At 43.9% G+C, this 14,149-nt stretch overlaps 1 protein-coding gene across 1 annotated transcript; it reads right to left on the reverse strand.

Moving 5' to 3' along the window:
* Positions 1 to 9,803: 9,803 nt before the first annotated feature.
* On the reverse strand, positions 9,804 to 12,011 carry CLDN5 (claudin 5). The gene has a single exon (XM_048515017.1). It carries the CDS (start codon positions 11,759 to 11,761, stop codon positions 11,099 to 11,101), a length of 663 nt encoding a protein of 220 aa, XP_048370974.1. The 5' UTR covers positions 11,762 to 12,011; the 3' UTR covers positions 9,804 to 11,098.
* Between the last annotated feature and the right edge of the window lie 2,138 nt (positions 12,012 to 14,149).

The following is a 14,149-nucleotide window of genomic DNA, read 5'->3' on the forward strand; positions in this document are numbered from 1 at the left end:
CCTTCCTTCTATTGTACATACTAGTACAGACCCTCCCCCAAATCAGCAGCAGTGCTGGAGGAGACAACTGGTGAACTTACACCAGTTGCTGATGACAGGTCTGAGCAAAATCGCCCCTGAGGCACTGGCAAAATTGCTGTGAAAGGGCACTACCTTCTCCTAACCACCAGCTGCCCTCTAGGAGATTTCTCCACAATTTAAATGGCCCTCTAGCTGCCCTCTAGGACAGTGGTGGCGAACCTTTGGCACTCCAGATTTTATGGACTACAATTCCCAGCAGCCCCTGCCAGCATGGCCAATTGGGCATGCTGGCAGGGGGTGATGGGAATTGTAGTCCATAACATCTGAAGTGCCAAAGGTCGCCACCACGGCTCTAGGAGATTTCTCCGCAATTTAAATCCCTGACTGGCAACATGTTGTACTGGATAGTATCTTGGCAGTCACTTCCAAAGGAATAATAGCAGGAAATATGGCCCAAAGAAATCGCTCAAATCATTCAGCAAGTCTTGCTTATTCATTTCTGTCTTCTGCTTCAAGATAACAGCTGGGTTTATTTGTGTTTTAAAATGAAAGATTACTATTGTCACAGTTATGGGCTATAACCGGGCAGAAGAGGTGAAAGGTTATTCTGGCAAATGTAACAGATATCCTATTTCTATTAAAAGCGATTCTGCCAGGACAGGACAACCAACAATTGCAACTATTAAATGGCCTTTGAGCAAAATATTAACAACATTCAGTACACTGCTGAAAGAGATAAGAAGTCACGTCTAGATAATATATTTTCCATTTCTTCCAGCATTTTCATTAGCAGGTTCTAGTTCCTGATCCTGGGGCTACGCTACAACTTGATAAAATTTCCCTGGTCAACAAACAAACAAACTCTGGGGTATTTCCAAGGTGCCTGGTTCCAATTAATCTTCATAATTCTGACAGATCTACAATCCTCAGAGTTATTTGAGGCAGTTTAAGCTGCTATGCATCAATTCAGGCCATATAAACAAATATTCGTGTCTGTGTATGCATAACTTTAATGTTCATTACCTTGGGGACCCTGAGTTGGGTGGAAGGCAGCACAGAAATGCTTTAAACAGATCAATAAAATAAATAACTTGCTGGATCAGGAACTGTGTGCGTGTCAATCTGATGCGAATCCCAATCCATATCAGAATTGGCATCTGGCTGTTGTGAATGCTGCCAATCTGTACTGAGGAAATTGTAGGGCTTTAATTGCAGAGCAACTAAAGTTTTGCTTGCAGAAGCCCCCTTGTCCAACCCATGACATCTCCAGTTCAAAAAGAATCAGGTAGTTGAAGGTCCAAGAGTTTTGCCTGAAACCTTGGAGAGCTGGAGCTAGTTGGAACAAACATTTCTGACCTGGATAGACCAAAGTTGTGACTCAGTATAAAGTTTTTTAATAATGCTGTATTGACAAAGAAAAAAAAATCCTGAGGTAAATGAAGCGCTCTGAAGAAGCAGGTTGTTTCTCCACAGAAGTGAAGTCAGAGAACTATGGGAGGACTACTCTTCCTGCCTCCATCATGTAACCTTTTGGGTAGGAAACTGAACTGCTCTGAGGTAAACTCTGCTCCCACAGTTCTCTCTCAATCTAGCCAACCTCATCAGGCTGTTGTGAGGATGAATCAGGCAAGAAGAAGCACATGTCATGCCCAGAGTAAGGAGGTTATGGTTCAAATCTGTACTCTGCCATAAAGCATACTAGTGACCAACACACTCTCTGCCAGTGATACCTTACAGAATTTTTGTGAACACAAAATGGAAGGCAATGGAAACCAGATAAAAAAGAACTGAGTGTATATATGGCTACACAGAAGACTTTGTTACCTATGCAAGAACTGGAGGTAATGAAAATAGACAGATTTCTTTGATGCCAGGATTTACAAGGACAGTTTTACAACCTCATTTGAGTTCCTTTCCTGGCTCTGTTCAAGACAGTAAAAAAACCTCCAAGACCAGTTTAATTAAGATTCATGAAAGGAAGAAAAGAGATAAAACATGACGTAACGGTTAGAAAGCCAGACTGGGGAGACTCAGATTCAAACCTCCATTCAGCCATGAAGCTCACTGGTGACGTTGAGACAATTGAGGTCACTCAAACCAACCTACTGTACCTCAGAAAGTTGTCATGGAGATAAAATGGGTTCTGTTGACTCTGAGATGTTTTCAAAAAAGGCTGTGATCGAAATTTTTTGAGGGGAAAAAACATTCAGAATTCAGAATACATGGCAGAGTCTTGGAGCTTTGGGTGAAGGGGATCACAGATTCTCAAGACCACATGTTAGTTACCTCATACTCAGCTGAAAGCATAGCCCTTGAGACTGGCATTCTTAGCCCAAATCTCCTTAATGTGCACAAAGGCTTATGGGGAACTAGGGCCCAGGAAGTTGTGGTTTGCAAACAAAATCCTAAAAATGCCACCAGACAATGCATATTGGTGCAGTGATTCATTGCAGAATGACTCATTCTGTGTTCAAGGAGTTGAGGAGAAGGGTACAACAAAGACTTGGGTCTCTCAGCAACTTCGTAGCCTTGCCAGTTGCCATGGCAAGTTTTTCCAGTGGTGTCCTGGTAAAAATTGTCCTGCGCTTTCAAACTGACATCAACAATGGAGAACATCAGGAGTCAGATGAAAAGTCCCCTCCTGTAGGGAGTCAGCGAGAAAAATAAACTTCCTCGGGAGGAGCATGAAAAAAAGGGGTTGTCAGAATCGACACTTTTGTGGAGTCTAATTGATAAAATGGGCTACAAACCACAACATTTTCTACCTTTACGGCTCTGGCCCCTGCCTGGTGGAACGCTCTACCTCCAGCTGTCCGGGCCCTGCGGGACCTTGGTGAATTCCGCAGGGCCTGTAAGACAGAGCTATTCCACCGGGCTTTTGGAGGGGCTGGCCGCGGTTCTATTGCCCCCCAATGAAACCGGAACTAAGCTGCCTTTTCCATCCTGGTAGGGCCCTGATTCCATCCTGGGCCCTGCCTCTCCTCCCTTCTCCTTTGGCCTTTAGACCGGGCGCCTGTGTGTGTGCGTTTTTACACAACCTTGTTGTTTAATCTGTATTTATTGTTTTAATTGCTGCTGAATTTTAATGAGTTAGATTTTATGTTATATTGATTTACTGTGCTGGAAACAGTTATGTTGTGAGCCGCCTCGAGCCCTTCGGGGATGAGGCGGCCTATAAATTTAATTAATAAATAAATTAATAAATAAATAAATAAATAGACAAATAATAAATAAATAAACAAGCAAGCAAGCAAGCAAGCAAACAAACAAACAAACAAACAAATAAAGGGGCCCCAAGGTTCTTTCGTGTGTTTTCTGCCACAGATGAGCATGGCTTCCTCTCTGGAACGTGTGGCGTTGCATGTTTACCACAGCAGGCAACACTGATTTTTGTTATATTGATATGAAAAAGAATCAAACGCAGCTGCTTAAAGAGTTGGGGGTGGGAGTCTTCCAAAGACCAGATGCATGGCAGGAAAGGGAAATCTCACCATAAACATCCCGCCACAAACGTGATGGAGCCTTTCCTTTTCCTTTTACCTGCTGACTGGTCCACTTCCCATTTGTCTTTTGACAGGTTTGAGCTAGATTTGCCTAGTCTCTGGAAGGTACAGTGAAAAGCTGTGAAATGCTTCATTTAGCAGCAACAAAGTCTAGCGAATCGACATCCTTTTTTTTAGCATAGCACAGCCATGATATTAACCGGGTGGGTTGGGAGGGAAACAGGGGGCTATTGTTGATTGTCAGCGGAGGAACTCCAGAGAAAGCTACAAGATGCAGCCATTAAAGTAGCCTTTTTGGAAACAGCTGCCAGCCCGTGATAAAAAGGGATCGAAGTGTTTTGTGTGGGAGTTTTCAACACCCATGTTTACTAATATTAATAATTAGGATGCATTGTTTTATAGATAAATGGGTAAATCAATTAAAAATCTATTGATCGGAGAAGAATGATGTTCCCTATGAAAACAGCAACAGAGTTTTAAAAAAGTTTAATAACCTTTTTAAGTTTAAGGTTATATTAAGGTTTTTAAGGAAACAAACTACAAATATATACACACCAAAAGAAAAAAAACTATTATAAAGAAAAAAGGGATGGCTTCTAATTTCTTCTGTGCCAAATATAAACACAGTTAAATATTTACCATTTGCTCCCTAGTTACAATTTTAAAATTATAATTCAATTAATCCTTACTTATTACTAATTAAGTAGGATTCATGCTTTTCTCTATTATATATATTTTCTTATTCTTCTAGTGCTCAAATCTGGAAGTTATCAGTTCATGTTTTTCTGTTGTGAACAAAAAGTCTATCAGGAGTTTCCAGTTATTAATAAACTTAATTAAGTTATTTTCTCTAATCAAAGAAGAAAGCTCAGCCAGTTCCAATCTTTACAAACTATTTTTCGAAGGCTTGTATTGTCGAAGGCTTTCACGGCCGGAATCACTTGGGTGCTGTGTGGTTTCCGGGCTGTATGGCCATGTTCTAGCAGTATTCTCTCAGATCCTCTGAAGATGCCAGCCACAGATGCAGGCGAAAAGTCAGGAGAGAATGCTGCTAGAACACGGCCATACAGCCCGGAAACCACACAGCACCCAAATATTTTTCTACTGTATGTATAAGATGAGGTTTCCATTTTTGCACATATAATAATTTCGCTGCCAGTGTTATATATAAAAACAAAATAGCATATCTTCTTTCAAACTGTCTGTCCATCAGACTCAAAAGGAAGGACTCTGGTTCCATTTGTGCATTAATCTTTAAAAACTTCTGGATTACTGAATGTATTTGTACCATAAATGATAAAACAACCCTTCCTAATGTTTGCATTTCCTATGTATGTTCATAACATTTTTATGCATTCTCCAGTGACAAATACCAACGGTATACAATTTTGTAGAAATTCTTTTAGAATCATATAGAGTTAGAAGAAACCACAAGGGCCATCAAGTTAGCCAGCCATGTGGGAACACACACAGCACTCCTGACAGATAACCATCCAGTCCGTTTAAAAAAACGTCCAAAGAAGGAGACTCTACCACACTCTGAGGCAGTATATTCCACTGCTGAACAGCCCTACTGTCGGGAAGTTCTTCCTAATGTTTAGGTGGAGTCTCTTTTCCTGTGCTTTGAATCCATTACTCCTTGACCTAGTCTCGGGAGCAGCAGAAAACAAACTTTCTCCATCTTCAACATCATGACATCCCTTCAAATATTTAAACATAGCTATTATGTTATCCCTTAACCTTCTCTTCTCCAGACTAAACATCCCCAGCTCCCTAAGCCTCTCTTCGTAGGGCATGGATTCCAGACCTTTAACCATATTGATCGCCTGCCTCTGGTCCCGTTCCAGCTTGTCAATATCCTCCTTGAATTGCAATGCTCAGTACTGGACACTGTATTCCAGGTGAGGTCTGACCAATGCAGAATAGAGTGGTACTATTACATCCCTTTAGACACTATACTTCTATTGATGCAGCCTAGAATTGCATTGGCTTTTTTGGCTGCCACATCACACTGCTGACTCATGTTCAGTTTGTGGTCTACTAAGACTCCCAGGTCTCCTTCACATGTACTATTATCCAGCCCGGTATCACACATCTTCTATCTTTGCATTTAATTTTTTTTCTGCCTAAGTGTAATATCCTACATTTATCTCTGCTGAACTTCATTTTGCTAGTTTTGCCCCAGCTCTCTCATCTGTTTAGGTCACTTTGAATTCTGATCCTGTCTTCTGGTGTCATCTACAAATTTGGTGTCATCCAGTGGTGGGATTCAAATAATTTAACAATCGGTTCTGATGGTGGGATTTAAATAATTTAACAAGCAATTGTTTACAAGACGCATTTTAACAATCGGTTCTGTCTAAGTGGCAGAACCTGCTGAATCCCACCACTGGTGTCATCTACACATTTGATTAGCATGCCCTCTATTCCATCATCCAAGTCATTAATTAAAAAACTGAAAAGCACTGGGCCCAGGACAGAACCCTACAACACCCACTAGTCACTTCTCTCTGGGATGAAGATGGGCCGTTGGTGAGCACCCTTTGAGTTCAGTCAGTCAACCAATTACAAACTCATCTAAGTGTAGCATTGTCTAGCGCACATTTTACTAGCTTCCTCACACGAATGTCAGAGGGGACCTGATCAAAGGCCTTACTGAAGTCAAGGTATGCTACATCCACAGCATTCCCTTCATCTACCAAACTTGTAACTCTATCAAAAAGTTATAAGATTAGTTAAAAAGAGATGAGATTGTAATAAAATAATTTTTAGACAGTTTCAGAGGGCAGCTGGGTTTGCATTAAAACAGCTAAATTCAAGCCCAGTAGATACTTCAAAACTAACAAGATTTTGGGGGTAAGACCTTTGAAACTTGAGAGTTCCTATCTCGAAAAACTTGTTGGTGCTCTTAAGGTGCTAAATGGACTTAAATCTAGCTAATAAGCTTTTAAAAACTTATAAAATAGTTGTCATGTTTTCTGTTTTAAAAAGGAAAGGAATTTCTTAAAAACATAGTTTTCATAAAGTTTATTTGAAAAATATGAGATGTTTTCATTTGGTGTGAATTTTTACTTATAAAAATTCAAGGTGGCACATCCAAGATACAATCAGAGTTCCTAATCTTGAAAATCCTTCTGTGTAAGGATTTTGTTCTCTGGATCAGGATGCAGACATATGCAAAACAAAATGTTCTGCATTAAGCTGAAAGAAGAAATTATTACAAACAATGCATGAAACAAAACATAGAGGGCAAAGATGACCTGGGACATTCTTGGGCTCTGCACACATCTGTATATGCGGCAGATGCTAACTCTAGCCCTGAATTTACTCTCTTTCCATCTATAAAACAGGAAGTGTCTAATTTCCCATGGTTGTTGTGTGGTGAAAAAAAGACGTTAACTAAGCAATACATTACTGCTACTGCTACTAATTTATATCGTGGCAGCCACGCACAATGGGTCTAAATTAGGGCAGCAACACTTCAGTGATTAATTGGTTAAAGTATTTTACTAAAAACCTTTTGATTAAATAAAGTACTACCCCTAAATACATTGTATCGTGGATTTTTTTAAAAAAAGTTAATTGCTTTCTAGTAAGAATGAAACAAACAAACAAACTTGTATTCAAAGAGGATTCCCCCTTCATTCATGGGAAATCCCTTTTCTAACCAAACACCAGCTTCTATTAGCATACATGTATTTTAATGCTCTGAAAAACCAACTTCAATCTAACTGATGCTCCCCAAATTTTGCATTTCAACAGGGCTATCCTAAGAAGAGTTTCACTCTGCTATGCTCACTGACCTAAATTGATTTAGAAGGATGCAACTCTGTTTAGGGTGGTGATCTAAAACAGATAGATTCAAGTTCAGTAGCACCTTAGAAACCCTGAACAAGAGACCGTGAACAAGATTTTCAGGGCATGAGCTCTCAAGAGTCAAAGCTCCCTTGGAATCTGTAAACATTAACTTCTACAGGATAGTGACTAAAAGGTAAAGTGTGCCATTGAGATTAACTTTAATATCTTCTGTAGTTTCTGCGGTGGAGGTTGAGGCAGCAGGAAAAGCTGTAAATCCGCAACCTCCTACGAAGTCAACACAACAATTAATTTACTTTTTTTTTAAAGTGTAAAATGATGGTCTTGTGATATGAACAATCCAATCAACAAAGCTGGTTTTGATATTCTTCCTAAGTATAAAATACACATTTATAGTTTTTAAAGTCTCATTGGTTTTCACCCAAAAACTGCAATTGTAAAATAGAAAATATTTCATTCACCTTTGTATCAAGAATACACAATGCTATTGGAACAGTATGTTATGTGGCCAAGACTATAGGCAGAAAGGGATCTCAAGAAGATCATATCCTTTGGCATAACTCGGTCTGGAACACAATGCGCTAATTTGGCAACCCATATGCACCTGGGAACTCCCAATGGGAAAGAGGAGCAATTTCAGGGGATGGAAAAGGAAGTACTCAGCCAGTCACACACTCTCGGTTTAACTCACCTTCAAGGTTGTTATGAGAAAATGGAGGAGAGAGCAGTATACACCCCTTGTTGAGAATGGCAGGGTATAAATGAATTAATTAAATTCCTAGCTCTGCTTGAACATTTGGGAATAATTCCCAAGGGTGCTGGGCGTAACACAATAAAACAGGGACCTTTCAGCCTCTCCTTACCAATGGAATGAGTAGCAAAGCATCAAACTCACCCTGGGCAGGTGCACCACAACCACTGGTATTCTGCTTGGTCAAAGACTTTCTTGGGTCCTCTCCCTGAGGCTGCATAGAGAGCAACCTTACCCCTTCCTTTGGGAACTGAAACCATCCTACAGTCTCCTTCCCAAAGCTGATCCTGGCTTTCCTCTGTCTCCTTTCAATCTACAGGGGGTGCCCATTCAGAAACAGGTGCCACTGTTGCAAGAGGATGGTAGGCTTGGAATACCTCCCCCCATTATTATTTTTCAGGGGCGAGGGGAAACTCCTGACATTTGCAGACAGGTCAGCCATTTTGTGGTGGAACCCTCTACTCTTCTCATTCCTAACACGCCTACAGGCTCCACAAGAGTGAGGGGCTGTGAGCTAGCAAATATGCACCACAATGCTGTGTGTATTTACTCAGGTATAAGTCCTACTATCAGAGAAAGGCAATGGAAAACCACCTCTGCATTATCACTTGCCTTGAAAACCCTATAGGGTCACTATAATTCAGATGCGACTTGATGGCATTTTACACACAAGTCCTACTATTGGGTTATGGGCTTTACTGATAGACATGTGTGAATAGGATGTCATTACACACACTAGTCTTTAAAGTGTCACAGGATTCTTGCTTATTTTCAGCTGAGGACTCTATTAAATCAGCAAGGAAATAGTTTATATCCACTTATCTGCTTCCTTTCTCTTCCACTGTTCCATTGTTCAGTTATGCTGCACTTGTTATTTATATTAATTTTTATAGACTTTATAGCCCACTTTTCATGGCTTGTTGGTTTGCATTGAAAATCTTACCATTTCTGTAAGTATTGCTTTTTAAAGCAAACAAGTCAGAGTTAAAAGACAACATGATAGGGGGAGTTAAAGACCCTTAAGAGATCATCCATCTGTGTTACCTTATGCCCATGTGTGTGCAACGGAGCCACAACACTTTGGGATTTTTTTCTGAGGACTGTAGCAATTGCAAAGGGTCTTCCTCAGACGTACAGGTCATTAACGTCTGTGTAATTTACTGCCGAATAACATAAGTTCAGAATTCTCTCAGCCCACACAGAGGCAGGGAAAATGTCTCTTGCCTTGAAAACCCTACAAAGATTGCCATAAATGACTTGGCAGCGCTTTCTATCACCACCAATTTATGTTCACAATCATGGTGTAACACTGACTGGAATTTGTGCACTCCTAGATAAGTTCTTCTTTTTAAGGATTTCTGTCTCTGGTACAAAATGGAAGCACGAAAAGTAGGCAATTTCTCAGTTTTGAAGAAAACCGGTGGATACTAGCTGAAGAAAAGGGGTGGGGTGGGGTTTGAGCTAACAGCCTCGCATAGCCAAATGCAGTTGTCTAAGCTTTCAAATGAAACAAATTTCATCCAGACAGGAAACACATGGAAGGATGCGGAAACTCGGCTAGATATCAGAAGTGCCAGAGAAGCCACGAGAAAGGATACAGGGGGTCAGTGGATGTTCTCCTGTACCACGAATCTCCTAAAAGGAAACTATAGAAATGTCAAAGCCAAGCATAACAAGAAAGGGGACAGAGAACAAAGAACTCCAAACTTAAGGACACTTTGATAAACTTTTTGCTACCTGAGCAAATAGTTTTCTTTACTCAAATGGCATTATTTTAACAAAGAATGAAAAAAACAAGGACATGCAATCATTATATATATATATATATAAATATACAAGCATATAAAATATATAAAATCTTTGATTTGAAAACACTGCTCACAACTTTAGAGGGTTTCATTATGATTTTGTTGCATAAAATGACCAGTACCAATGGCATCTCCCGCGCAAATCTCACTGGAAACCAATAACGTTTGTGGAAGAGCAAAGATGCAAGTTAAAGCCACGTCTAGATTTCTTGCTTTGGATTCAGAACTTTGACTCTGCCGGTTTTAGAAATGTGATACATTTTATTTTGCGGGTGGGGGGAGCTTGTGAAACTTTCCTGTAAATCCTTCACAAATCCAGGTCTGAAATTAATCTCTTGTCCCATAACTTACTATTTAAGAATTACATCATATTTTTTCTGTTTTTTTAAAAAATGCATTCAACTTTTAAGGCAAACGTATATCACAAATTTCTCATTCCACAGGCAGTTTACACAGAGACAGGTATTCTTCACGGCCTGCTTACTCCAGAGTAACTGTGCACTAATCCCACTGATTTAGCTGAGATTCCAGTTGAAGCCACCGAACCATGGTTAACCCTCTAACAGCCCTCCAAACAGTTGGAGAACCTCGCTGGAGATGTCACAAGACTTAATGCTTTCCCAACCAACCAAAGCCTTTCAGCCAATGGCACACCTTTCACATAACTAAACTTTTACATCCCACAGTTTCTGGACCCTTAGGCACAAAAGACGACCCAAACCACCCATCCCAAACAGGTGTCCGATTGAAAAGCAGAACGATTCTGGCGACCAACCGAAGTGCCACCTTTCAGCCAACGGTACACCTCTAACATGATAACTAAATTTTTACATCCCACAGAGTTTTTGGACCAAACCACCCACCCCAAGCAGCAGGCGTCCGACAGAACAAGCAAAACGATGTGGCCAGTTCTTGTGGAGGATACCTGCATGTTGCCATCCGTATCCCTGCAAAGATGCTTTGGATGCAGAATGCAAGCTCTCCGTTTACGTCGAATAAAAGACATCTGGGGAGGGGGGAGCAATCCAGTGCAGAAGTGTTCGGATCCTGGGGGGGACTTTAAAAGGCACGCAAACAGTTACAAGGGGGTGGGGGAGAGCTGATCTTAAGTCAAGCCGTCGGAAGTCCGGCCGGTGCCACGGCCAGGCTCTCCAACCGGATCTGCGCCCCCGACGCCCGCAGCCTCTCGGGAGGGGGCTTCAGACGTAGTTCTTCTTGTCGTACTCGCCGTTGGCGTTGGCCGTGGAGGTGGGCCGCCGGGGGGCCGCGTACTTGACGGGGAAGGCGGCGGCGGCGGAGTCGTCCTTGCGGGCGCAGGGGCAGCAGATGAGCGCGCCGCCCAGCAGCAGGAGCGCGGAGGATGCCCACGCGACGTAGAGCGCAGCGCCCATCTCCCGCTTGGAGCGCGACGCCGGGTCGTAGAAGTTGCCGATGATGATGCGCGCGAACCAGCTGGGCGGGATGAGGACCAGCAGGCCGCACAAGGCGAACAGGCCTCCCCCGACGGCCGCGATCCACACCTTGAGCTTGCCTGCGCGCACGCACGTGGTGCACTGCGCGCCCACCACCGTCACCAGCAGCGCCACCAAGCCCAGCAGGGCGGCCAGCACCATCAGCGTGCGCCCGGCTTGCAGCTCGGCCGGCAGCGACAGGATGGAGTCGTAGACCTTGCACTGCGTGTGGCCGGTGCTGAGCGCCACGCACGCCATCCACAGCCCTTCCCAGGTGATCTGCGCCGTCACGATGTTGGCCTCCACGAAGGCGGACACCTGCCACATGGGCAAGCCCGACGCCAGGATCGAGCCGGCCCAGCCCAGGATGGACAGCGCCAAGCCCAGCAGCTCCAGCGCCGCCGAAGCCATCCCGCCCCGTCGGTCTGGATACCTCCGCTAAAGCTGGCAAGAAACGGCTGCTGCTGCTTCTCTCGACTGTTGCTCGACTGGTGCCGGACCGTGGAGATCCGTCGCCTGAGATCTTCCTCTGGGATCTCTCCTTCCCTCTGCCACTGGGGATGAATCTCTCAGCGCCTGGCTTGCAAGAGGCTGCTGCTGCTGATGCTTCTCCTCTCTCGCCACTTGGACGCCTACTTCTGCGCCCGGTTTGGCTTATTCTCCAAAGGCGTCGCGGGGAGCCCGTTATATAGCCGAAGCGCGCCGGCCCCGTCGAGGCAGAGGGGGAAAGTTTTCCCCCCGCGCCCCTCACGGCCAATCGGAAAGGCGCGACCTCAGCTAGTTAGCCAATCAGGGATTTGCGAGGCAGGGGTTGCAGAAAGGTCCCCCAAGCGCGTGGTGGTGACTCAGAGGTGGTGAGGAGTAAGGCCGGGGTGAAGAAAGAGGGAGGAGGGAGAGGGGGGGAGGCAGGAAAAGGGCTGACTGGGTCCTTCCTCCTTAACTGAGAACCCATGGCGGGGGGGCGGGGGGGGGGCTGGAAGGTGCTTCCCAGGCTGAAGAAAGCTAGCTGTGGGAGGCTTCCTCTGTCTGGAAGAAGGTGACTTGCATCTACCCAGCCTGTGTGTGTGTGGCACAGAAAGGGGGTGGGGGAGGGGGAAGGATTTTCTCAACAGGAAAGAAAGAAACAGAATGTTCCTTTTCCCTTCAAGCCTCCCTCGCCAAATGAAGAGAACCCGATGAACCCAGAGGAAGAAACTCTAGAGCAGTAGCCGAGTTTGTCAACAGCAGAGCGCCAAAGAAGTCCCGCAGCACCTTAAAAGGCTAACACAGTTTATTCCACTTTCAGGCATTGGTCTGTAGTAGAAAACCAAGACTGGTCTGGTAGCGTTTGAGAGACCGACAAGATTTCCGTGATGTAAACTTTTGAGAGTCAAAGCTCTCTTTGGCAGAGAGGAGGGATTATTGTGGAAATGCCAGACTTTCACCCGCTGGAAGGATTGAAGTGGTGAATAACCCTGGGAGGGACTTCTGCAGTCCTGGCCCCAGAAAGTAAAACTGGGTCACTTTGGGGTTAGTGTTTACAACGAAGTGTAATGGGAAAAGGGAAAAGAGGCAGCATCCTGGAAACACGAGGACCGATCAGACATATGAGATGACACCCAACTAAAGGTCTCAATTTGTACACAAATTTATCCTACAGCATTAAATGTACAGGTCACATAAACTCATCTGATGCATTGGTCCAACAGCCAGTGCTGTATACTGCAAGCCAGCATGGTGCAATGGTTGAGAGTGGCGGACTCTTATCTGGTGAATAGGATTTGTTTCCCCACTGTTCCACATGAAGCCTGCTGGGTGAGCTTGGGCCAGTCACAGTTCTCACAGAACTCTCTCAGCATAAGCATAAGCATAAGCATTTTATTGTCATTGTGCACGCACAACGAAATTAACAGCAGCATTCCTCGATGCACACAATTTCAGACTCATACATCATCCTCACTTTCCCCTTCCTCCACCCATCCCTACACAGCCCCAAATACATCAATATGAAGCAGCAGAGTTTAGCATAGCCACAGCTCTAGAGTAGAAGCTGTCTCTAAGCCTCTTTGTCCTAGTTCTGAGGGCCCTGTATCGTCTGCCAGATGGTAACAGTTTAAAAAGAGAGTGTGCTGGATGAGACGGGTCCCTCAGAATATTTTGGGCTTTATTTAGGCTTCGGGAATTATAGATTTCTTCCAAGGAGGGAAGAGGGCAGCCGATAATCCTTTGTGCAGTAGTGATCACCCTTTGGAGCGCCTTCCTATTCGCCACTGTGCAACTGGAGAACCATACACAGATGCAGTAGGTTAGGACACTCTCTATAGCACAGCGGTAAAAGGACACCAGAAGTTTTTCATCCAGTTGTTGCTTCCTTAAAAGTCTCAGAAAGTACAGTCTTTGCTGGGCTTTCTTAACCACCGCGGCAGTCTGTACGCCCCAGGTCAAGTCCTCTTTAATCATAACGCCCAGAAATTTAAAACGCCCAGCCCCACCTACCTCACAAGGTGTCTGTTGTGGGGAGGGGAAAGGAAAATGATTGTACACTGCTTCGAGTCTCCTTTAGAGTAGTAAAAGTGGGGTATAAATCCAAACTCTTCTTCTACTCAGATGGGCTGCAGCTCTCCAGCATCACCTACTGCTTGATCCTGAGATGCTAGGCCCTTCTGCATTATAGAATCATAGAGTTGGAAGAGACCCCTGCCATGCAGGAATGCACAATCAAAGCACTCCTGGCATATGATCGTCCAGCCTCTCTTTAAAAACCTCCAAGCAAGGAGACTCCACCACACTCTGAGTTAGTGCTGTTGAACTACTGTAGAA

Source organism: Sphaerodactylus townsendi, linkage group LG13 (assembly GCF_021028975.2).
Source record: "Sphaerodactylus townsendi isolate TG3544 linkage group LG13, MPM_Stown_v2.3, whole genome shotgun sequence".
In the NCBI taxonomy this organism is placed as follows: domain Eukaryota; kingdom Metazoa; phylum Chordata; class Lepidosauria; order Squamata; family Sphaerodactylidae; genus Sphaerodactylus; species Sphaerodactylus townsendi.

Coding starts and splice junctions, on each gene's coding strand:
- CLDN5 (XM_048515017.1), bottom strand. CDS start 11,761: ATGGCTTCGGCGGCGCTGGAGCTGCTGGGCTTGGCGCTGTCCATCCTG.